The 22,558-nt window shown below is 46.4% G+C and overlaps 1 protein-coding gene across 1 annotated transcript in view; it reads right to left on the bottom strand.

The window, feature by feature from the left end:
• The window catches only part of DGKH (diacylglycerol kinase eta), a 295,282-nt gene that overhangs the window by 136,245 nt on the left and 136,479 nt on the right, over window positions 1–22,558 (bottom strand). The window contains exons 2-3 of the mRNA XM_075591074.1: window positions 15,512–15,622; window positions 453–533 (exon numbers count right to left, since the gene is read on the bottom strand). Coding sequence (XP_075447189.1) covers window positions 453–533; window positions 15,512–15,622 — 192 coding nt within the window. The remainder of the gene's footprint in view (window positions 1–452; window positions 534–15,511; window positions 15,623–22,558) is intronic.

Genomic DNA, 22,558 nt, shown 5'->3' with positions numbered 1-22,558 from the left:
ATTACACATGTAATGTAAGGGTTACATCCTGCACTCAGTACATTCATGTGGGTAGCAACTAAGACCTGTCCTTTTCCCTTGTAGGCTATTTGCTGAATGGCTTCGAATGTTTTACAGTAGAATAAAAGTTGGGAAGTACGTAGCCAGACTAAGTTTTGCTTTATATTGCATTTTAATTTTAAATTTGGCGATAGCATGGATTGCAAACGTTAAATGCTGCTTTGTGGAAATACCTCTGCTGTCCAGTGCTAGGGGGGCTGCAATGCATTGTACTGAATTGAACCTACAGCCTTTAACAGATCTAAATAAATGGTTCATGTTTAAACTTAGTAACAGGAAATGCTACATGTGAAAATGTTAAGCAAAGAGCAATCACTGTGGAATGTGTTGCATTGCCCAGGCAGCAAACTGCCACTTGACTACAAGTCCCATTTGTCAAAATGTCATCTTACCGTGAAGCTGTTGTTGACATTTTTTGTGCTTGATTCAGCAACGCTGGCATCTGATAGGTCAACCTCATCAAATATTAGAGACTGTGGAAGAGAGAACAAACACATCAGATGAAAGCACAGGTCATTTAGTTGTCCAGTTTACTTGAATTGTATTGACTTGAGTTTACTTAAATTAAATTGTGCCAGCATTTTCCTACTAATGTCCAAAGAATTGGAATAAAAAAAATTTTAAATGGGGAGATGTGAAGCATCACATCATATACTGTGCGTGTGTGTGTGTGTACATACAAGTACGATTTACGTATCACTCGCCAGAAAAACACTTGTCAATGTCATTTTGACCAAGAGGCTCGCTATTTTCATAAAGCAAATTAAATGTGAAGGTTAGGGGGGGAAAATCCTATTGAGTTTGGGGAACAGAAAAAAAAAGAGAAGAGAATTAGTCATCTTTAAAGATGCCATCCTTACTATCATTTTATTTGTGGGAGGGAAGGGGGAGGAGAGGGTTGAAGGGTGCGGGCGAGGAGAATTTTTTTTTTTAAACCTGGATTTAAACTACTTCCCCCCCCAGATTCCATTTTAGGGAAACAAAATGTCTGCCAAATCACAGGCCAATAGCAAGCTTCTATGGTGCGTTTGCACGGAAGACAAAGTATGCAGGCAACGTGGTGGCCATCAGAGGTACAAGCAGTGGTTCTCTGAAGGACCCCTCGGTTCAAATCCAAAATCAATTTAAATTGTTGGATCAGATTGCTGCATGAACTTGTAAAATGGTTGATTCCAAGTACTGCAATTGTAATGCTAACATTTGTTGTGAATTAAAGTGCTGTGCCCAGTTAGTCTGTTTTCACTGCCACCATCACAAAGTAAAAGTTGATACCGAATCAAACAAAAAACAATGAAATGAAATAATGATGCGTCATCCTGTATTACAAGGAACAAATACCCCAAAGAAAATGTGCTTGTTGGACAGCATTTCCCGCCATATTATCAGAAAACGTATTTCCTTGTATGGATTATACTGTTCTATGTATTTAAGGGGAAGTGGACAAACAGGGAACTTTTGGACACAATAATATAAGTTCTTATTACCAAGTATATCATAAACTTAATTTGCTTAAAAGAACCGGGCACAAAACAACCACTGACCAGAATCATAATACATTCCCAGGAAGAGGACCAGCAAGCGCAAACAAGTGTATTATTGTAACCCTCTGTAACCCTACCTCTTCATAAGAGGGAACACAACTTTGAAAAGGAATGTCAACAGAAAGTCAAATGTTGTTTTAAAGGTTCCAATGTGCAGTACTGTACATCAAAAAATGCTTACTTTTCTATACATTTTTGGTTGTGTACAATAAAACATTACCATATATACTCTATACTGAAAAATAAGCTTCTGGTTTGCTGGCTTGTGATCAATTCTTACTGTACCTTCTGTTTTATTGTTCTAAAAAAAAGTAGCATTTGTTTTCTTACAAACGTACAATATAGATGTTTACGACAACTTGAAACAACACAGATAATTTACAGGCATTGTCAGCAGCCCCAAATTTATAATAAAACTCCAAAAGCTAAAATGCCATTTATATTAAAAAAAGGAACTGCTGAAACACTGAAGTAATGTTGTCCTGTTCATACTTCTACAAACAAATACTTTGAATAAATTTAATACTGTAGCTCCTTCCAGCCACACATAATCTATATGTTACCCACCACACATCTACTTGTCTCTGCAGACTCGCTGAAAAATCACCACAAGGTCGGTGTTATTAGCTGCAGAAGCCATCATTTAGAAATCCCTATACTACCCTCAGAACTACCAGGAAATCAGCCACTTCAGCAATTTGTGTGTTAAACTAAATATACTTTTAAGGTGAATGAACTTCTCCAAGAGAGAAAGATGCGTCGCACAGCACAAAAGTAGATGAAGGCTGATGTGGGTTAAAAAGTAAGCTTTATTGCACAAGGTGCAAGCGAGTCCTCTTGACGCGTTTCAGCCTGGAAGGCCTTTGTCAAAAGAGTACTTTTAAGGTGGTCATGATGAACCACAAAATAATGCATTGTGCTTGCTTTGCTGTCCATGTTACGTTTTCATGCGAGTCTAGCTACATTGATTCAGACATCTATGTGATAAGCTGTCGCTTCCAGTTTTATCAACAGCCATCATGTCAACCTCTTGCAACACAGTGATGATCTTTCTTTTAATAATTCTGTGAATATACAGTAATATTGTGCTTTCTGATACTTTTGTCCACAGACAAAAACTATTTCTGCTTGAAGGGGGAAATCTCGGATTGTGGTCATGAAAGCTGGTCTAATTCAGGTGGTGTTGGAATAATCAGTGATCCATACCAGTGCTAAACATTGTACCCACCACTTTCTCAATTGGTCACTGGAAACGCTTGGAGACAGGATGTGCATCCTTTGATATTGCCAGTAGCTGTTGGGTTAGGCCTCGGGCATGGTGCCTCGGGCCGCGCTGATCCGCGCTCCTGCTCTGCCTTGCCTGCTCAAACTCGAACTTTTTTGTGTCCTGGCAGGCGAGGCAGTGAGCGCGCTTTGGGGGCGGAGGCGGGGCGAAAGCGTGTCGGAGGCGAGCCGGGGCTAGTCCCTCGCTCCCATTGGATGTGAGCGGTCACGTGACCGCTCCTCCGCTCCCCTGAGCGGCAAATTTTAAACTTCCTTGTCTGCTCAAAATATCTGAACCTCCAAACGTGTGCGGAAGCGGCTGTTAAAGCCGCGCTGATGACAGCCTACTCTACTATGTCCCACGCCTTAAGACTATAGCATAATAAACCCACAAAATTGCTTAAAGTCCCAACTCATTCTGAGGCACCGAAATCCGAATTATTCTATTTCAGTGTGTCAAATACGGTACGCCTGTGAGCACGTGACTTGCATAAGGGACAAGGGTTAATACACAGCTATCTAGCTGACCCACTTTTTACCTGTCGCAAAGGTCCCTCAAATGAGTAATACCTCCCCTCACGCCGTCCCAATATACATCTGCCACAAATAACACACTTGTGAGCACGTCATTTATACATGCAACCTGGGTTAATAAACACGGCTAATCTAGCATTTCTCCTGCGCAAGGAACTTTCGATGAGTTAATAACCCTTTACTCTGTTGCAACAATACCCACTTCCACCACCAAAGAAATATGCAAATAAAAGATGTATCCATCTGCCAGGGTTTAAGGTCCTGTTTATGAAAAATAAAGAAAAACTATGCACTTCACACACAAAAATCTGTTGTAGCAAAATGTGTCCAAAAATATACTTTACAAAGTGTGCAAACAGTTCATTCAGAGCCCAAAGCATCACTTATTAAAGTTTTAATATATGTATAAAAATACAGTGCTTAGGTTACAGAAAAAGATTATTACAAGAACATAGTTACAATAAATGCAGACCAGTTTCTTAAAATAAAAGGATAAACATAGCAGAATTCCCTATACATTACCACACGTGGTCAGTAGAAGAAAAGTTTTAGGCGGTTCACAGCTACCGTAGGGGTACAAAAATTGGTATCCAAGCGCAATCAAATTAAAAGGTTGTTTATTGAGTGCATACACATAATTCCTTCTGCTACAGAGAAAAACTCTGACGCGTTTCGTCCACCAATAGTTCACCCCAGAGTGGTCACTGGTGCAGAAAATATGACAATTCATGTGTCTGATCCCAAACACATCTCTGCTGAATTTTAGTTTTCTATTCAAACATGCCAACATTCATGCCCAGACCTTCTTACATTGAAACACACAAGACCCACCTGTCGTAAATCAGCTACTTGGTTGACTTGTTTACAACTTAACGGGGAAAAAAATCCTTCTTTGGATTTTATGAGTGACTTAAGGTATAAAAGGCTTCATAACTTAGTGACCATAACACTTATACACACGTGAGTCATATCAATAGGTTCAGGCACGTTTGCTGAATGTAACAATACTCATTTTGACCATCTTGCTCCTAAATTTGAGCGATAAATTATGGACATCTGTCCCTTGCCACCTCCGAAACACCAAGTGTTAGGCCTTATTGCATCCGTCAAATTGCAACTGTTTGGAATATTTATATGTTTTTATTCTGCAGAATAGATGTCATCCCATCATATCCTCATTTTTAATATAGCCCTCCATCCACGTGGTGACATGTTTGCCACCTCTCTCTGTGATGAACAGGGAATATTTCAAGAAAAAGGATTTCTTTGAGGATGTAAGACGTTGAGATGTTACCCAGGATCTAGCTAACGTCTCTAGCCTTCTAAACGGTTCATATTTCACTTTAGTGGGCCATCAGTGCTAGCCCCCCAATTAAGCCCTCTTTGCAGATCAGCACAGACACAGGAAGGGTCTTAACCTGTCATAAAAACAATTATTGTAGCTTTAATACAATTTCTAAACAACGTTAACCGCCTGAAGTACCAGATTGATCAAAATACTTAATATGCCCCTCCATTTATATTACACAATGTTATTGGTGATTGTTGCAGAGCATCCGAGTCCTTAAAAGATATGGCCCCATACAGGCCTGCTGATAGCATTTTTATTGGGGCCAGAACAGATTACTAACCTAGGCCTCTAGTTGTGGAGCAAGGAGGGGAGGAGAGTGGTGAAGGGTAGTCCACCAAGGCTCCTGAGTGGAGCGGGACGACTTAGGCACTGGAAGCAGGTGGGTTGCTCTGGTTCCCTATTTACCAAGCAGTCCTGCTAGAACACATTCTGGTGCTGAAAGACACCTTACATGGGCCATAAGGTATCTTACAGAAGAAAATTGCTTCGTAAATATGGCACCTTATTTATAAAAATAAAAAAAGAGGGGGAAGTATCAACCTGGAAACAGGGGAAGGATTTCACAATTGTATTGTATTGCATGTCTTTATTTATATAGCGCCAAAAGTGTACTCAGCGCTTCACAAAGAATACAGTACAGGGAATTATAATAATACAATAAGTGCAGCAAAATCAGACAATGTTAAAGGAAATCCCTGCCCCGAAGAGCTTACAATCTAAGATTGTTCATCCCTGAACGAAGCAATAACTTCAAATGAAAACTAAGGGATTACATGAAACTGTGGTGTTTAATAGATGGCAGCGGTTGTATCCCCAAAAGTATTAGTGCTTAGATAGCCATAATAGTCATCACCACCACTGCCATTTCATATATGCTGCTGCCGTATTACATTTAATGTGTTACAGACCCTGTCTAAGCATTGAAGTATAGGTATAGGGAGAACTCCAGGTGAACCAATGACACTGAAGTTACTAACGAAAAGAAAAACACAAAGTTGCAGCCATTTTGTTACTCTGATCCTAATTAATGTTAACAAGCATTCATCATACTTCTGCCTAAATCCTTATTTGTGCATTGACTCAGTGTCATTCCAACAGATAGTACTGTAAATTACATGGCTGTTACATGTTGCTATGGCTGTTATGATTAAAAAAGAAACAACGTTGAAAGCAGAGAAGGTGTTGACAAGGTACCATTATCTAGCATAACTTTTGTATATTTAGGGATTTAGTCCCCATCACACACAGTGAACTTCTGTTTTAACTACCTTATTTGGTTTAACGTTGGAAAAGCGAATAACTGTTGAAATTCAGCACTGCCTTACTCCTTGACGTCAAACAGCGAGAATAAAAATAGTGTGGATTTCTGCCTTAAATAAAAACACCATGTCCCAGTACGGTGTGCGGTAATCTGTGATTGTTCTGCCAAAATAGCATTTCCCATAGGAGCAGCATGAAAAATCCTAAAATAAGAAATAGAGAAAAATGTGCGGCTTATCCACGCCTGGCGGCGGTGCTGAGACCATTCTGAATTGGAATGCACTTAGTTTGTAGCCACAACATTTTTAAGAATGATTTCCTACCCTGGTAAGAAGCATCACCACTATGCTAACCTGTTTAACCCGCCTGAATCAATTTAACAACCATTTGGGAATGAAAGTTACTTAATCGGAACAGTTTTAAATGTACAGTAGCTATTGACCGTGTATGTTTCATACAGTAGAAATTAATGTTACCTCTTTCAGGATCCTTATTTGATCCTTTTCCCACATGTTGCTTATCGCCTATGTTTCATGTTAGCCTGTTAACACATCTAATTTGCTTGTTAACAATTTGTTAGGATTTATTGAATGAACTAGCACTGATTAAAATCACGTGATGTGCTGTTTTAGAAGTATAAATTCAAGCAAGCATTGGGGGAATGTAGAACATGAATAATGTACATATATAATGTTCATATAATCAGTGGCAGAATGCCCGTTAGGCCCGGGCCTAGGGTGGCAAAATTTGCTGCCCCCATATAAATTTGCTGTGCTCTCTGACCTATCTGGCCTGATGCGAAGTCCCTTACGTATGCCGGGTGCCTCCTTGCTGCCGCCCTCCTACTCCTTTGGATTCACAGTGTCAAATGAAGCCGTGGACGTCACCAACGTGGCGTCACACTGCCTCTCGTTGCCATGGCAATGTGATATCACGTCGGTGAAGTCCGTGGCATCATTTGACACTGCAAATCGGAAGGAGGAGGAGGGCGGTAGAAAAGAGGCCGTCGGCATACTGTATGTAAGTGCCATGGGGCGGCGGATTTTGAAATCCGCCAATGCATATAATATGTGCATGCTGTAAGTGTAAAATAAGAGTTACAGCTGAAACTGCCGGTTGCCGACTGCTTGCCTTGAAAATTCTGCACTTCAAACCATCCCACGCCTCGAGATTCCAGCAACCAGACTAATGGCCCATCGGATTAACACAGCGGGAGTCATGCATTTGAATGGCACTCACGCTGTGTGAATCCTACCGGGCTGCGATTCCCTTTCAAATGCAGGGACCCCTGCTTTGTTAATCCGATGGGCCATTACAGCCTGCTCTGCACGAGTAACAGCGAGATGGTCACAGATTTTCCTTGGCAAGCAGTCAACAACCGGCAGTTGCATCTGTATGCAGGACAGTGGACCGGGATTGATCCTCGTGTTCTTTACTCAACAATTGATATCAAATGTCTCCCTCCTTGCCCACAACCAATGAAATCATACACCTTTTACTACTCAACAGCCTTGCATTATCTACGGAATGTTGGTGGAGAGCTCTGAAAACCAGCACACTTAGCACCACTCACTAACACCTACAGTATGGTACCAAACATCACAAATGCAAATGCATTCAATTAATACTTTGTTGTGTGTGCTATTTCCCTACTATCCAGGCACAGCCCTAACTACAATCTTAAAGCTCAACCTGTGAGTACCCCTATAGCCCCACCCCCTTCCAACAGTGCTTTCAGATATTAATTTGTCCTAGTATCTGAAGAGGAGATTGCCCAGCCGATCGTCACATTAAAACAAAACACCCAATGTGAACCTGGCTTACTGCAATCAAAGTTCCTATGACACAGTGCCCAAGTCATTGCCATGCCGCTTGCCACCTTAATCAACTCTATTTTGTCTTCAGGCCATATCCCCACTACCCTGACTTGGCTCCCAAGAGTACATGAAACCATCAAAGACATTTAATAACTGGAACAATACCAAACAGTTCCAGATACGACACTTTATAAACTGCCAAACTAAGGGCATCATTTACCTAGCGACATGTGACTGTGGCATGAAATACATGGGAAAGGCCCGACACCAACATAGACGCAGGCTCGGTGCGCAATAAGCTCAAAACACCCCTGGCCCGGCATATCAATGAGTGACCTCAAAGGCTTACATTTCTGCGCGATAGACCATCTCACAACAAGCCCCAGAAAAAGGGATTGGGATAGACTACTCCTCCAACGTGATTGTGGTTGGATTTATGACCTCCACACACTGAGTCCCAGTGGCCTTAATGAGGGCTTTCTCTACTCCACATTTTTTGTAATATTGCGTCCAGATTCTTCAAACTTTGCTATAACAAGTGGCCACTAGCAAAGCCCTTACTGATAACTGGGTAGCATTACTGAGGTCTCCTGTCCGACCACAGTTTTTCCCAGTATCAGGGCATAGGGAACGTTTCTCCCCCTCTCTCTCCAGTCCGTTTACTCCCAGAGACACGGTCTCCATACTAGGAGGACTGCCGCACTGACTGCACTCCTCATCTCTCAGCTCCCAGCCACTCAGAGACCCTGTACTCTCACGGCACGCACAATCCTTACAGTGCGAGACGAGCTGCTACATGTGGTATGGACTTTAACCATGGTGTCCCCCCCAACAGCTGTTGGGGCATATCGTTTATTTGACCCACCCTCTTCCTCCCTTTGCTCTGCTATACGGGGAGTAACTTGCAGACAGCCAGGCAACAAGAGTTAATTCCTCAGGTCACTACCACCTGAAGGGATTCTGCTGCAGGCAGATTTAGCTACTGTATACACATTAATCGACCCCTCAAACCAAAAGAACCTAAGAGGATTTCTCTCTGCAGGCAGCTACAGTCACAAACGTGAACCTACCCCTCAGGTTACCACCTCCTGAGGCCATTTTATTTCAGGCAGCTACTGTGGTTTACTTGTAGCAGCTTGCTAGTTGGTGAACGTGATTGCAATTATCTAGCAATATTCCATTCTTTCCACCAGGCTGCAATGCATTTTATAAGTACATTGTGTCCCCTTTAATTTTACTGTGTCTACTAGACCGAATACAATGTTGTATTTTAACATACATCTATCCACTGTCATTTGCCTTCAGGGCACTGATCATTGCTTGTCTAGAGTAATATTTATTTCATCTACATAACTCATTTCTCTCTCTACTGAATTTCCCAAAACAAACTAACTGTTTTTAAACACTGACAAAACTATAACTAATGGTAAAACTACCAATGACTGAGCTTCAGATCAGAACCATTCTAGCCCCCGTCACTAGTTTTAAATATCTGGGCATATGGCTCGACTCCCATTTAACATTTGGGTTGCATATTGATAACCTGACATTCAAAATCTAAGCAAAACTGGGTGTACTTTATAGGAACAAATCTTCCCTAAGTCCAATCGTCAGAAAGTGCATTGCACAGTAGATGCTAATGCCAATTATAGACAATGGAGACATAGTATATGGCTCAGCACCCCAAACTCCCCTTAGCAAACTAGACACCCTCTACAATTCAATATGCTGCTTTGTCCTACAATGTAACTACAACACACATTACTGCAAAATGCTCCAAGAACTAGATTGGCTATCCTTTGAGTGCAGGCGCAAAGTAAATTTTTCCTGTCTTGCCTTAAAATACTTTCTTCACAAGCTACCTGGTTATCTAAACAAATTGCACACCCCTACCTCACGCAGCATTTATCACCTGAGATCTGACTCTAAAAGACTGTTCACGGTCCCAAGGTTCAACAAGGAATCCGGTCGCTCCTCATGTTACCAAGCACCTCATAACTGGATCTATCTACCCGAGACTCTCAAAGTTGCCACCCAGCTAAATTCTGTCAAGACTTCAACTGTCTTAGCTGACTGGAAGGTGGCTCTTCCTATCTTGGCGAAGCTTCCCCCCTCCCACATATAAAGGGTTAAAAGATCACTCCATAGCATCTCCCACTCTCAGGGGAACTTGCTTGCTTGCAGTATGATTGTGACAAATCTAATACAGAGTGCTTTTCCTGGTAATGTACAGGTTAATAAAAGCTTCTATCAGACTTAGAACTATGCAACTAATTTTGACAGATTTATTATAAATCATTCTTCCTGGTAATGCACAGGTTATTAAGAATTTATATTAGTGTTAGGGACCCTTGAGATGTGGTCTGCCGTGTAGTGGCTCAGGGGCTTAAAACACTTTGGCCAAAATGTTAAACTAAAAGACCATTTTATTTAATAGATATCTATACATGTATATTTAGGCACTGTACAGTGTATAGGTTTCACTGGATGTGCACTGAGCTCTGTCTGTGTTTCATGTTCTGTCTCTGGTTTTAAGACTTCAACTGTCTCACATTTTAATCTGGTCTGTAACTGTTACATACTGTATGCCCATAACACATATTGTCTCCAACTGTCCAGGAAATGTCTGTAAATATAATGTACTAGCTGAGAGAACCGGCGTTGCCCGGGCGTGGAAGGGCAGGGGGCATGGAGTGGAAGGGAAGGGGGGGAGGGGCATGGAGTGGAAGGGGGGGGGGAGGGGCGTGGAAGGGCGGGGGCGGGCCAAGGGGCGTGGAAGGGCGGGGAGGGCAAAGGGCAGGGGGGCAAAGGGCAGGGAGGGGCAGGGGGGCAAAGGGCAGGGAGGGGTGGGGGGCAAAGGGCAGGGAGGGGCGGGGGGTCAAAGGGCAGGGAGGGGCTGGGGGCAAAGGGCAGGGAGGGGCAAAGGGCAGGAGGCAGGGAGGGGCGGGGGGCAAAGGGCAGGGAGGGGCGGGGGGGCAAAGGGCAGGAGGGGCAAAGGGGAGGGGGGGCAAAGGGCAGGGGGAGTCAGGGACGTGTTAAATAACCCATTCCCCTGCGTTTACTCACCTTGCACACGGCCGCGCTCCTGTTCGTCCGGGTACCGGCCGCCCTCCTCCTCAACCTCGGGCTCCTCAGCGGAGAGGCTGAGACGCTCCGGTGAGGAGGTGCTGTGCCTTTCGCGGGGAGAGGAGGAGACAGCCGGAGGAGCGCCCTCGGGGACGGGGAGCGGCCTGTGTGAGGGGAGAACCGCACAGTGTGTGCTCTGTGTGGGGGGGGGGGTGAGCGGGTGGGGGGTGAGGGAGAGCGCCGGGGAGCCATGTCATTGGCCTGAGGCGGAGTGACGGGTCAAAGCTCCAATGCGATTGCCGCTAGGGACAGAGGACATGCAGACAGGCATACAGTGCTTTCAGAAATATATAGTAGATATATACACACACCCACATATATATACACATACTCCTGTATACCCACATATACATATCTATATACATACCCATAAATACCCACATATATATATATATATCTATATATATATAGATATATATATATAGATATATATATATATATACCTACACATACATATACCTACCTACAAACACACATCCACATATATAAATACCCACATCTACTTTACTGCTAACACATGAATCCACACCTCTATCCCCTACATAAATCCCTATATAGATTTAGCAATATCTACCCAGTGCACCCCTCCTCGCACCTAAGTGCAAACATTCCCAACGACCCCCCGTAATCGAAAGGTGTGGGAAGGGAGAGCGCGGGAGCAGCCTCCTCTCCAGCCGCATGGCTGGACAGCCACTATGTGCCTTTAACTCCACCGTGAAAGGAGCGCAAGCGCCGCATGCCCCTTGGCTGCGGGAAACCCCGTGGGTACCGGGAGGGGGACCTGACCGTGTCCCGTAGGTCACTTGTGTGCCTCCCGCGCGGGCCGCACACGATGGCAACCAGTCTCACACCTACTGTACCCGGCAATGCCTGTGCGGGTCGCGTGCTTCCACCGGACCCCCCCCCCCCACGCACACAAACCCCTTTGCCCTGAGACTACTAATCCCGCCGGGCGTCCGCCTCTGCCCCACGCTATGCTCCCACTCGGGAGAAGGAAGCCCCCCCCCCCGGGGGAGAAGCTGTACTTACGTGGCCTCGGGTCCAGGAGAGTGCGGGGAGAGCTCCAAAGCAATTAGCTGGCGGGTGGCAAAGAGGACTTGCCCCCGCCAGCGTGGCCTTAAAAAGGGGAGAGGAGGTGCGCGCGGGTCCCGATGAGCGCGGTGTGTGTGTCCGTGTCCTTTGGCCCGTCACTCCGCCTCAGGCCAATGAGAGGTGTGCGGGGCGGGCGGGCCAAGGGGCCAATGAGATTTCCCCTAGGGACAGAGGCCATGCAGACAGGCATACAGTGCTTTCACAAATATAGTATAAGATAAACTCTGTTCATTTAACATAACCATGTATTGTCAACATAACTCTGTGCTCAGGACATACTTGTTAACGAGATGCAACTACTAATGTATTATTGCCTGGTAAAACATTTTATAAATAAACTATAACTGGAAATTAAACCAACAGTCCCACTTGCTACTTGAACACAAAAAAATACAAAATTGAGCAATCTATGCTGCTTGTTTGTTTTTCTAAGGGTGGAGGGTTCTTAAGTTCTTGAGGGTTTCAACCGCTCTGGTCACATTTTCAGGGACCATCCTGGTAGTTGCTAAATTAACCCCTTCATATTTCAAATAAACATGCTTGTCCGGGAAATCAATATGCACGCCTGGTCTGCAACCAAATAGTGGCTTTATCCTGGCGACTCTAGAGGCCATAGTTGTAATTTCTTGAAAGAAACTAACAAACAATAAAAAGGTAGATTTACCGGCAACATGGAGGTTCCTGGAGACACATATATTTTGAAGTGGGGATTGCTGCTTTAATTTGAATAGGAGATGCAGAACCGCAACATTTTCACACTTGGAGACCCCTGGATTAGCTCCTGAGAACCCAAGCATTCCCAGCAAACCTTTCTCCTTGCAGATCTTATAACCGGCACCCATTCCTATACAACTTTACTGTCCCATAGCACAAGGGGGAGCAATCTTTTCCCCCTGCGCCCCCCTGCTGGCTTTCCCCATCTCCTCGCCCCCCTCTTACCTTGATTCAGACATCCTGGCTTCATGATGTCACGTTGTCCTGGCAACGTGACGTCACATGACCCCGCAGCGTCATTTGACGACGCGTCACCAGGCGCGTCTGAACCACGGTGAGTAAGGTTTACAGAGGCCCTGCAGCTCCCCCGGCATTAACTTAAATGCCTTCGGGAAGTGCGAGCGGGGCCTCTGTAAACCCCGCGCCCCGCACTTTGCGCACCGCTGCCATAGCAGATGGACTTGGACCTCACAATTGTATGCAGCCAAGTCCCCTTGGGCTACTAATTCTCTGGCCCCTCTAGCACTGTAAGTCCCAGTAAAGAGTGAGCAGTGTTGGGAACAAACCCTGCAGGGCCTGGTTGTATTGTTATATGTGTGTTACCTAATAAAGCTCAGACGTAGCCTGTTATTACAAGGGGGGCCTATGACGGATAAAAGGCCGGCTTACAAGCCACTCCCCTTGGAAGTAGAGGGTTTCCCGCTAGAGGTTAGAGTAAGGGTTCTGGGAGTGAGTTCTGTGCTGCCCTCCCTGCTATGAGGACGCAGCAGTAAGTCTGTCCTGGACAGGAGTGGGCTGAGGCCTTGCCCTGTTAGGGGGTAAGGTATGCTGAGGAGGGGTGCTCAGGGCCTCAGGCCTGGGGTACAGCCATCAGGGAATCGAACCTGTAATGATGTACTGAAACTAATAAACTCCAGTTATACCCTCTCTGCTGTGATGTCTGGAGTGTGAACACTTAAAACAGTTGCCTATGAGGTTCATCATGGGCTGGAGGTGCTGCACTGACCGAAGAACCATCACTGAGAGCCTGTCCTGAGGCCTCCCTATACCACCGCAGAGTTCTCAGGCCTTCTGTTCTACCTAACAGGTATTCACCAGCAACAGAGTACACTGGTAGCTATATGACCTCACTTAGGGTGGGGGAAAAGGTGCTACATGTACGTTTCTGGTATTTGAATTGCCTATTTATAGTACATAGAATCTGGAGGCATAGAGTTAATTAGCACTACTACTACTACTACATATATGAGCATAAAGAGTGGCGCACGCAGGTCTGAGGGCCTCCCTAGACAGATACAAAAATACGAGAGTACCTGCAGCACTCAAACAGCTGTGACACTAATAGTGGTCAAACTACAAAGCAATTTAATGTTAAGAGAGCAAACAAGTCTCAAAAACAAAGCATATTGCACAGGGCACTATCAAGATGCAGCTACCCACACAAATACTCCCCCAGACAGGGGTAACCCCAGGAGTGGTACTTCCCTTCAGGAGGAAAAAGGGAGTCCTCTGGCATGCTGGATGGTGTGGTGATGAGTTGCAGAGCAGCAGATAAGATGATCTTTAGATCTTTCCTACATCACCTTCCTACAAACTAAGTACTCACAGGTTACATTGTAGCTACGAGACTCCTTTTTTCCTCCTGAAGGGAAGTACCACTCTTATGTGGAAATGGGCCAAGAAGGGCTAAGTGCCCGAGACGTAGCCGCCCTCCCCATTATTTTTGGATGGTGTTCCTTTTTTCTTGTTTGTGTTGTTTTTGGCAGTGTGTAGCACCTTTTTTGCATGTTATTGTGATATTTGTAGTGTGTTGATCAGTGTGTTTGTCGGCCTTGTCCCCCTTCCTCCTGCGTTTACCCCTGTCTGAGGGAGTATCTGTATGGGTAGCTGCATCTTGATAGTGCCCTGTGCAATATGCTTTGTTTATGAGACTTGTTTGCTCTTTTGACCTTAAATTGCTGTGTGTTTGACCACTATTGGTGCCACAGCTGTTTAAGAGTGCTGCAGGTACTCACGTATTATTGTGCCTATTTATAGCAGAACTGCAGTATTGAGAAGACAAAATGGATTCCCGAAAATGAACATGGCTATGTGTGTTATGGTGCAGAGTCTCCCTCAACAATTTTAGCCATCCCTTTGTTTTTTTACTAAATGAGGGTACAGAGAAATCAAAATATACAGGGCACCTCCATGGCTTGCAATTCTCTATTACGCTTATTTGTAACAGATGCATACTTTATACTTCCCACTGGATAATAAAATGCAAGCTGTGGTCTGAACCACTTCTCGCTGCTGCGAGAGAGACGACAGATGTCACAAGTTGACAACATTACTGGAAAATGATTGCCAACTGCAGCAGTGCCGAGGATGAGCTTGTGGTGAAATTAAGCCCTCCACCCCAAAAGCAGCATAAGAATCAGTTTTTTGGGGTTTTTTATTTGAGTGGCACAGAAACCAGGGATGCTGAGTTATACAAGCAATGACATTTTCGGAGACTGAGGCAGCATCTGAAAATGATTTAGTTACCTGAAATAGGCACTGGATAAAAAAAAATATGGCTTCTGTTTTCTAAATAACCATGATAACTTTGTGTCGTCTAAATTTACTTTCTTTCAACAAGAAAGATAAAAGTGACCAAACAACATAGCTAAAATTGAAATGTACTTCCTTTTGCTGTTTCAAAGCCTAGTCAGAACACTATATACAGTATAAGAAAACACACTTTATTAAAGAGGCAATGTCAATCCGCTTACCTTTGAATCCTTGGCATAGTAAAGGGTTCTGCCCCGAAGCTTAAAATAGCGTTTTTTCCATCTTTGAAATGAACTGGTTTGTTTCAGTAATAATCCCTCTTTGATACTTGTCTGGAAAGTAAACAGAAGGGAAAAGAAAAAACAATTGTCAAAATGGAATGAGAACATTTTCATCTCCTTCACTGCATGACAGCAACACATTACAGAACAGAGGGAGCGAGCGCACAGCAACACATTACAGAACAGAGGGAGCGGAGCGCACAGTCACACATTACAGAACAGAGGGAGCGGAGCGCACAGTCACACATTACAGAACAGAGGAAGCGAGCGCACAGCGACACATTACAGAACAGAGGGAGCGAGCGCACAGCAACACATTACAGAACAGAGGGAGCGAGCGCACAGCAACACATTACAGAACAGAGGGAGCGAGCGCACAGCGACACATTACAGAACAGAGGGAGCGGAGCGCACAGTCACACATTACAGAACAGAGGGAGCGGAGCGCACAGTCACACATTACAGAACAGAGGAAGCGAGCGCACAGCGACACATTACAGAACAGAGGGAGCGAGCGCACAGCAACACATTACAGAACAGAGGGAGCGAGCGCACAGCAACACATTACAGAACAGAGGGAGCGAGCGCACAGCGACACATTACAGAACAGAGGGAGCGAGCGCACAGCGACACATTACAGAACAGAGGGAGCGGAGCGCACAGCAACACATTACAGAACAGAGGGAGCGAGCGCACAGCGACACATTACAGAACAGAGGGAGCGAGCGCACAGCGACACATTACAGAACAGAGGGAGCGAGCGCACAGCGACACATTACAGAACAGAGGGAGCGGAGCGCACAGCGACACATTACAGAACAGAGGGAGCGGAGCGCACAGCGACACATTACAGAACAGAGGGAGCAGAGCGCACAGCGACACATTACAGAACAGAGGGAGCGGAGCGCACAGCAACACATTACAGAACAGAGGGAGCGGAGCGCACAGCAACACATTACAGAACAGAGGGAGCGGAGCGCACAGTAACACATTACAGAACAGAGGGAGCGGAGCGCACAGTAACACATTACAGAACAGAGGGAGTGGAGCGCACAGCGACATTACAGAACAGAGCTAGCGGAGCGCACAGTAACACATTACAGAACAGAGCGAGCGGAGCGCACAGTAACACATTACAGAACAGAGGGAGCGGAGCGCACAGTGACATATTACAGAACAGAGGGAGCGGAGCGCACAGTAACACATTACAGAACAGAGGGAGCGGAGCGCACAGTAACACATTACAGAACAGAGGGAGCGGAGCGCAGTAACACATTACAGAACAGAGGAAGCGGAGCGCACAGCGACACATTACAGAACAGAGGGAGTGGAGCGCACAGCAACAAATTACAGAACAGAGGGAGTGAGCGCACAGCAACACATTACAGAACAGAGGGAGTGAGCGCACAGCAACACATTACAGAACAGGGGGAGCGAGCGCACAGCAACACATTACAGAACAGAGGGAGCGGAGCGCACAGCGACATTACAGAACAGAGGGAGCGGAGCGCAGTAACACATTACAGAACAGAGGAAGCGGAGCGCACAGCGACACATTACAGAACAGAGGGAGCGGAGCGCACAGTTACACATTACAGAACAGAGGAAGCGGAGCGCACAGCGACATTACAGAACAGAGGGAGCGGAGCGCACAGCAACACATTACAGAACAGAGGGAGCGGAGCGCACAGCAACACATTACAGAACAGAGGGAGCGGAGCGCACAGCGACACATTACAGAACAGAGGGAGCGGAGCGCACAGCAACACATTACAGAACAGAGGGAGCGAGCGCACAGCGACACCATTACAGAACAGAGGGAGCGAGCGCACAGCAACATATTACAGAACAGAGGGAGCGGAGCGCACAGCGACACATTACAGAACAGAGGGAGCGGAGCGCACAGCGACACATTACAAAACAGAGGGAGCGGAGCGCACAGCAACAGATTACAGAACAGAGGGAGCGGAGCGCACAGCGACACATTACAGAACAGAGGGAGCGGAGCGCACAGTAACATTACAGAACAGAGGGAGCGGAGCGCACAGTAACACATTACAGAACAGAGGGAGCGAGTGCACAGTAACACATTACAGAACAGAGGGAGCGGAGCGCACAGCGACACATTACAGAACAGAGGGAGCGAGCGCACAGCAACACATTACAGAACAGAGGGAGCGGAGCGCACAGTAACACATTACAGAACAGAGGGAGCGAGCGCACAGCGACACATTACAGAACAGAGGAAGCGGAGCGCACAGCGACACATTACAGAACAGAGGGAGCGGAGCGCACAGTCACACATTACAGAACAGAGGAAGCGAAGCGCACAGCGACATTACAGAACAGAGGGAGCGGAGCGCACAGCAACACATTACAGAACAGAGGGAGCGGAGCGCACAGCAACACATTACAGAACAGAGGGAGCGGAGCGCACAGCGACACATTACAGAACAGAGGGAGCGGAGCGCACAGCGACACATTACAGAACAGAGGGAGCGGAGCGCACAGCAACACATTACAGAACAGAGGGAGCGAGCGCACAGCGACACATTACAGAACAGAGGGAGCGAGCGCACAGCAACATATTACAGAACAGAGGGAGCGGAGCGCACAGCGACACATTACAGAACAGAGGGAGCGGAGCGCACAGCGACACATTACAGAACAGAGGGAGCGGAGCGCACAGCAACAGATTACAGAACAGAGGGAGCGGAGCGCACAGCGACACATTACAGAACAGAGGGAGCGGAGCGCACAGTAACATTACAGAACAGAGGGAGCGGAGCGCACAGTAACACATTACAGAACAGAGGGAGCGAGTGCACAGTAACACATTACAGAACAGAGGGAGCGGAGCGCACAGCGACACATTACAGAACAGAGGGAGCGAGCGCACAGCAACACATTACAGAACAGAGGGAGCGGAGCGCACAGTAACACATTACAGAACAGAGGGAGCGAGCGCACAGCGACACATTACAGAACAGAGGGAGCGGAGCGCACAGCGACACATTACAGAACAGAGGGAGCGGAGCGCACAGCAACAGATTACAGAACAGAGGGAGCGAGTGCACAGCAACACATTACAGAACAGAGGGAGCGGAGCGCACAGCGACACATTACAGAACAGAGGGAGCGGAGCGCACAGCAACAGATTACAGAACAGAGGGAGCAGAGCGCACAGTAACACATTACAGAACAGAGGGAGCGGAGCGCACAGTAACACATTACAGAACAGAGGGAGCGGAGCGCACAGCGACACATTACAGAACAGAGGGAGCGGAGCGCACAGTCACATTACAGAATAGAGGGAGCGGAGCGCACAGCAACAGATTACAGAGCAGAGGGAGCGAGCGCACAGCGACACATTACAGAACAGAGGGAGCGGAGCGCACAGTCACATTACAGAACAGAGGGAGCGGAGCGCACAGTAACACATTACAGAACAGAGGGAGCGGAGCGCACAGCGACACATTACAGAACAGAGGGAGCGGAGCGCACAGTCACACATTACAGAACAGAGGGAGCGGAGCGCACAGTAACACATTACAGAACAGAGGGAGCGAGCGCACAGTAACACATTACAGAACAGAGGGAGCGGAGCGCACAGTGACACATTACAGAACAGAGGGAGCGGAGCGCACAGTCACACATTACAGAACAGAGGGAGCGGAGCGCACAGTAACACATTACAGAACAGAGGGAGCGAGCGCACAGTCACACATTACAGAACAGAGGGAGCGGAGCGCACAGCAACACATTACAGAACAGGGGGAGCGAGCGCACAGCGACACATTACAGAACAGAGTGAGCGGAGCGCACAGCGACACATTACAGAACAGAGGGAGCGGAGCGCACAGCGACACATTACAGAACAGAGGGAGCGGAGCGCACAGCAACACATTACAGAACAGAGGGAGCGGAGCGCACAGCGACACATTACAGAACAGAGGGAGCGGAGCGCACAGCGACACATTACAGAACAGAGGGAACGGAGCGCACAGCAACACATTACAGAACAGAGGGAGTGAGCGCACAGCAACACATTACAGAACAGAGGGAGCTGAGCGCACAGCGACACATTACAGAACAGAGGGAGCGGAGCGCACAGTAACACATTACAGAACAGAGGGAGCGGAGCGCACAGCAACACATTACAGAACAGAGGGAGCGGAGCGCACAGCGACACATTACAGAACAGAGGGAACGGAGCGCACAGCAACACATTACAGAACAGAGGGAGCGGAGCGCACAGCGACACATTACAGAACAGAGGGAGCGGAGCGCACAGCAACACATTACAGAACAGAGGGAGCGGAGCGCACAGCGACACATTACAGAACAGAGGGAGCAGAGCGCACAGCGACACATTACAGAACAGAGGGAGCGGAGCGCACAGCGACACATTACAGAACAGAGGGAGCGGAGCACACAGCGACACATTACAGAACAGAGGGAGCGGAGCGCACAGTAACACATTACAGAACAGAGGGAGCGGAGCGCACAGTCACATTACAGAACAGAGGGAGCGGAGCGCACAGTCACACATTACAGAACAGAGGGAGCGGAGCGCACAGTCACATTACAGAACAGAGGAAGCAGAGCGCACAGTCACACATTACAGAACAGAGGGAGCGGAGCGCACAGTCACACATTACAGAACAGAGGGAGCAGAGCGCACAGTCACACATTACAGAACAGAGGGAGCGAGCGCACAGTAACACATTACAGAACAGAGGGAGCGGAGCGCACAGCAACAGATTACAGAACAGAGGGAGCGGAGCGCACAGTAACACATTACAGTACAGAGGGAGCGGAGCGCACAGTCACACATTACAGAACAGAGGGAGCGGAGCGCACAGTAACACATTACAGAACAGAGGGAGCGAGCGCACAGCGACACATTACAGAACAGAGGGAGCGGAGCGCACAGTAACACATTACAGAACAGAGGGAGCGGAGCGCACAGTCACACATTACAGAACAGAGGGAGCGAGCGCACAGTCACACATTACAGAACAGAGGGAGCGGAGCGCAAAGTAACACATTACAGAACAGAGGCAGCGGAGCGCACAGTAACATTACAGAACAGAGGGAGCGGAGCGCACAGTCACACATTACAGAACAGAGGGAGCAGAGCGCACAGTCACACATTACAGAACAGAGGGAGCGGAGCGCAAAGTAACACATTACAGAACAGAGGCAGCGGAGCGCACAGTAACATTACAGAACAGAGGGAGCGGAGCGCACAGTCACACATTACAGAACAGAGGGAGCAGAGCGCACAGTCACACATTACAGAACAGAGGGAGCAGAGCGCACAGTCACACATTACAGAACAGAGGGAGCGAGCGCACAGTAACACATTACAGAACAGAGGGAGCGGAGCGCACAGCAACAGATTACAGAACAGAGGGAGCGGAGCGCACAGTCACACATTACAGAACAGAGGGAGCGGAGCGCAGAGTCACACATTTCTAGCCACAATGCCAATGTGTATTTTCTTTACCTTGATATGTACTGCTAGAAATAATTATGGTCTTTAAAAAACAAAAAAAATATACATGTATGTATGTATGTATGTATGTATATATATATACACTCTCACCATGACCTTAATAATGTGTGGTGAAGACCTACTAATAAGTCTCAAACTGCAAAGTATAACCAACCCCACACTGATGAGACCCACAAAGTCGTAACAGTCTGTCTGTAAGTGGGTTTATTGGCTTTGCATCTCATCCCAGGCTATGTTTTAAAGCTGTGTTTAAAGCAGCATGCATTGGCTTAAGGGTTCTCCATGTAATGTGGACTTGAGACAAAAGGTGCTGTGTGCTCATTTGCATGTCATTTCCCAGAATCCCTTGCCGCAGTGGAAGTACTGTATGCTAGGTGATAATGGCGAAAAGCAGGGTTGCAGACCTGTCTGACATGTGAATGTGCTCACAAGTAAATAAAAATAATAAAAAAAAAATATATATATACAGGCATACCCCGGTTTAAGAACACTCACTTTAAGTACACTCGCGAGTAAGGACATATCGCCCAATAGGCAAACGGCAGCTCGCGCATGCGCCTGTCAGTATGTCCTGAACAGCAATACCGGCTCCCTACCTGTACCGAAGCTGTGCGCAAGCGGGGAGACTATAGAGCCTGTTACAAATGCATTATTTACATCAGTTATGCACGTATATGACGATTGCAGTGCAGCACATGCATCAATAAGTGGAAAAAAGGTAGTGCTTCACTTTAAGTACATTTTCACTTTACATACATGCTCCGGTCCCATTGCGTACGTTAATGCGGGGTATGCCTGTATATATATATATACAGTATATATATTTGCATTGTTTTACTTCGAGTAAAATATATGAGGGACTGCAGCTTAAACAATTTGTAACAATTTGTCACCTTACTGCTCTTAAGTAGCACCCTGTAGTGTAATCTCTATACAGTATTATCGGAGGAGGATGCACAGCTAATCTCACTGCCATGTTATCCAGCACAACACTAAACTGTCAATGTTCACATGCTCAAGAGCAGAAGTGCAAATATTTCACCGCTGGATTGCATGGGAGTTTCTTTCCAAAGAAACATGAAATGAAAAAATATATGAAGATCATAGCCAGTCACTAAATTGTTTATTTACCATGTTAACAAATAGAGTTCAGGGTCCCTCCAAATGCATAGAAGCATAGCAATTGCACTAAATCATTCCCTGATTTCCTAATCCAAACTTTCATTAATTATGGGCTACTTCAAATCAAACGATGAGCCCAGTGGTAACGCAACCTTGGTGATTCATAAAGCACGAAGGCACATATGCACTAAAGGGTGATGCACTTTAGCAAGCACCAATGAACATGTGCTCAAGCTTAAGAGCCTTGTGCATTTGTTCTTACTTAATGTAACTGAGCACTGTTTGCAAGCACCTATAACACACAGCTTCACAATGTTCTGAGAGCCACTCAAGCAGCAGTGACT

The sequence above is a fragment of the Ascaphus truei genome, chromosome 3, assembly GCF_040206685.1.
Source record: "Ascaphus truei isolate aAscTru1 chromosome 3, aAscTru1.hap1, whole genome shotgun sequence".
NCBI classification, from domain to species: Eukaryota; Metazoa; Chordata; class Amphibia; order Anura; family Ascaphidae; genus Ascaphus; species Ascaphus truei.
The sequence above is the reverse complement of the archived record's forward strand: the minus strand, read 5'-3'. Positions and strand labels throughout refer to the sequence as shown.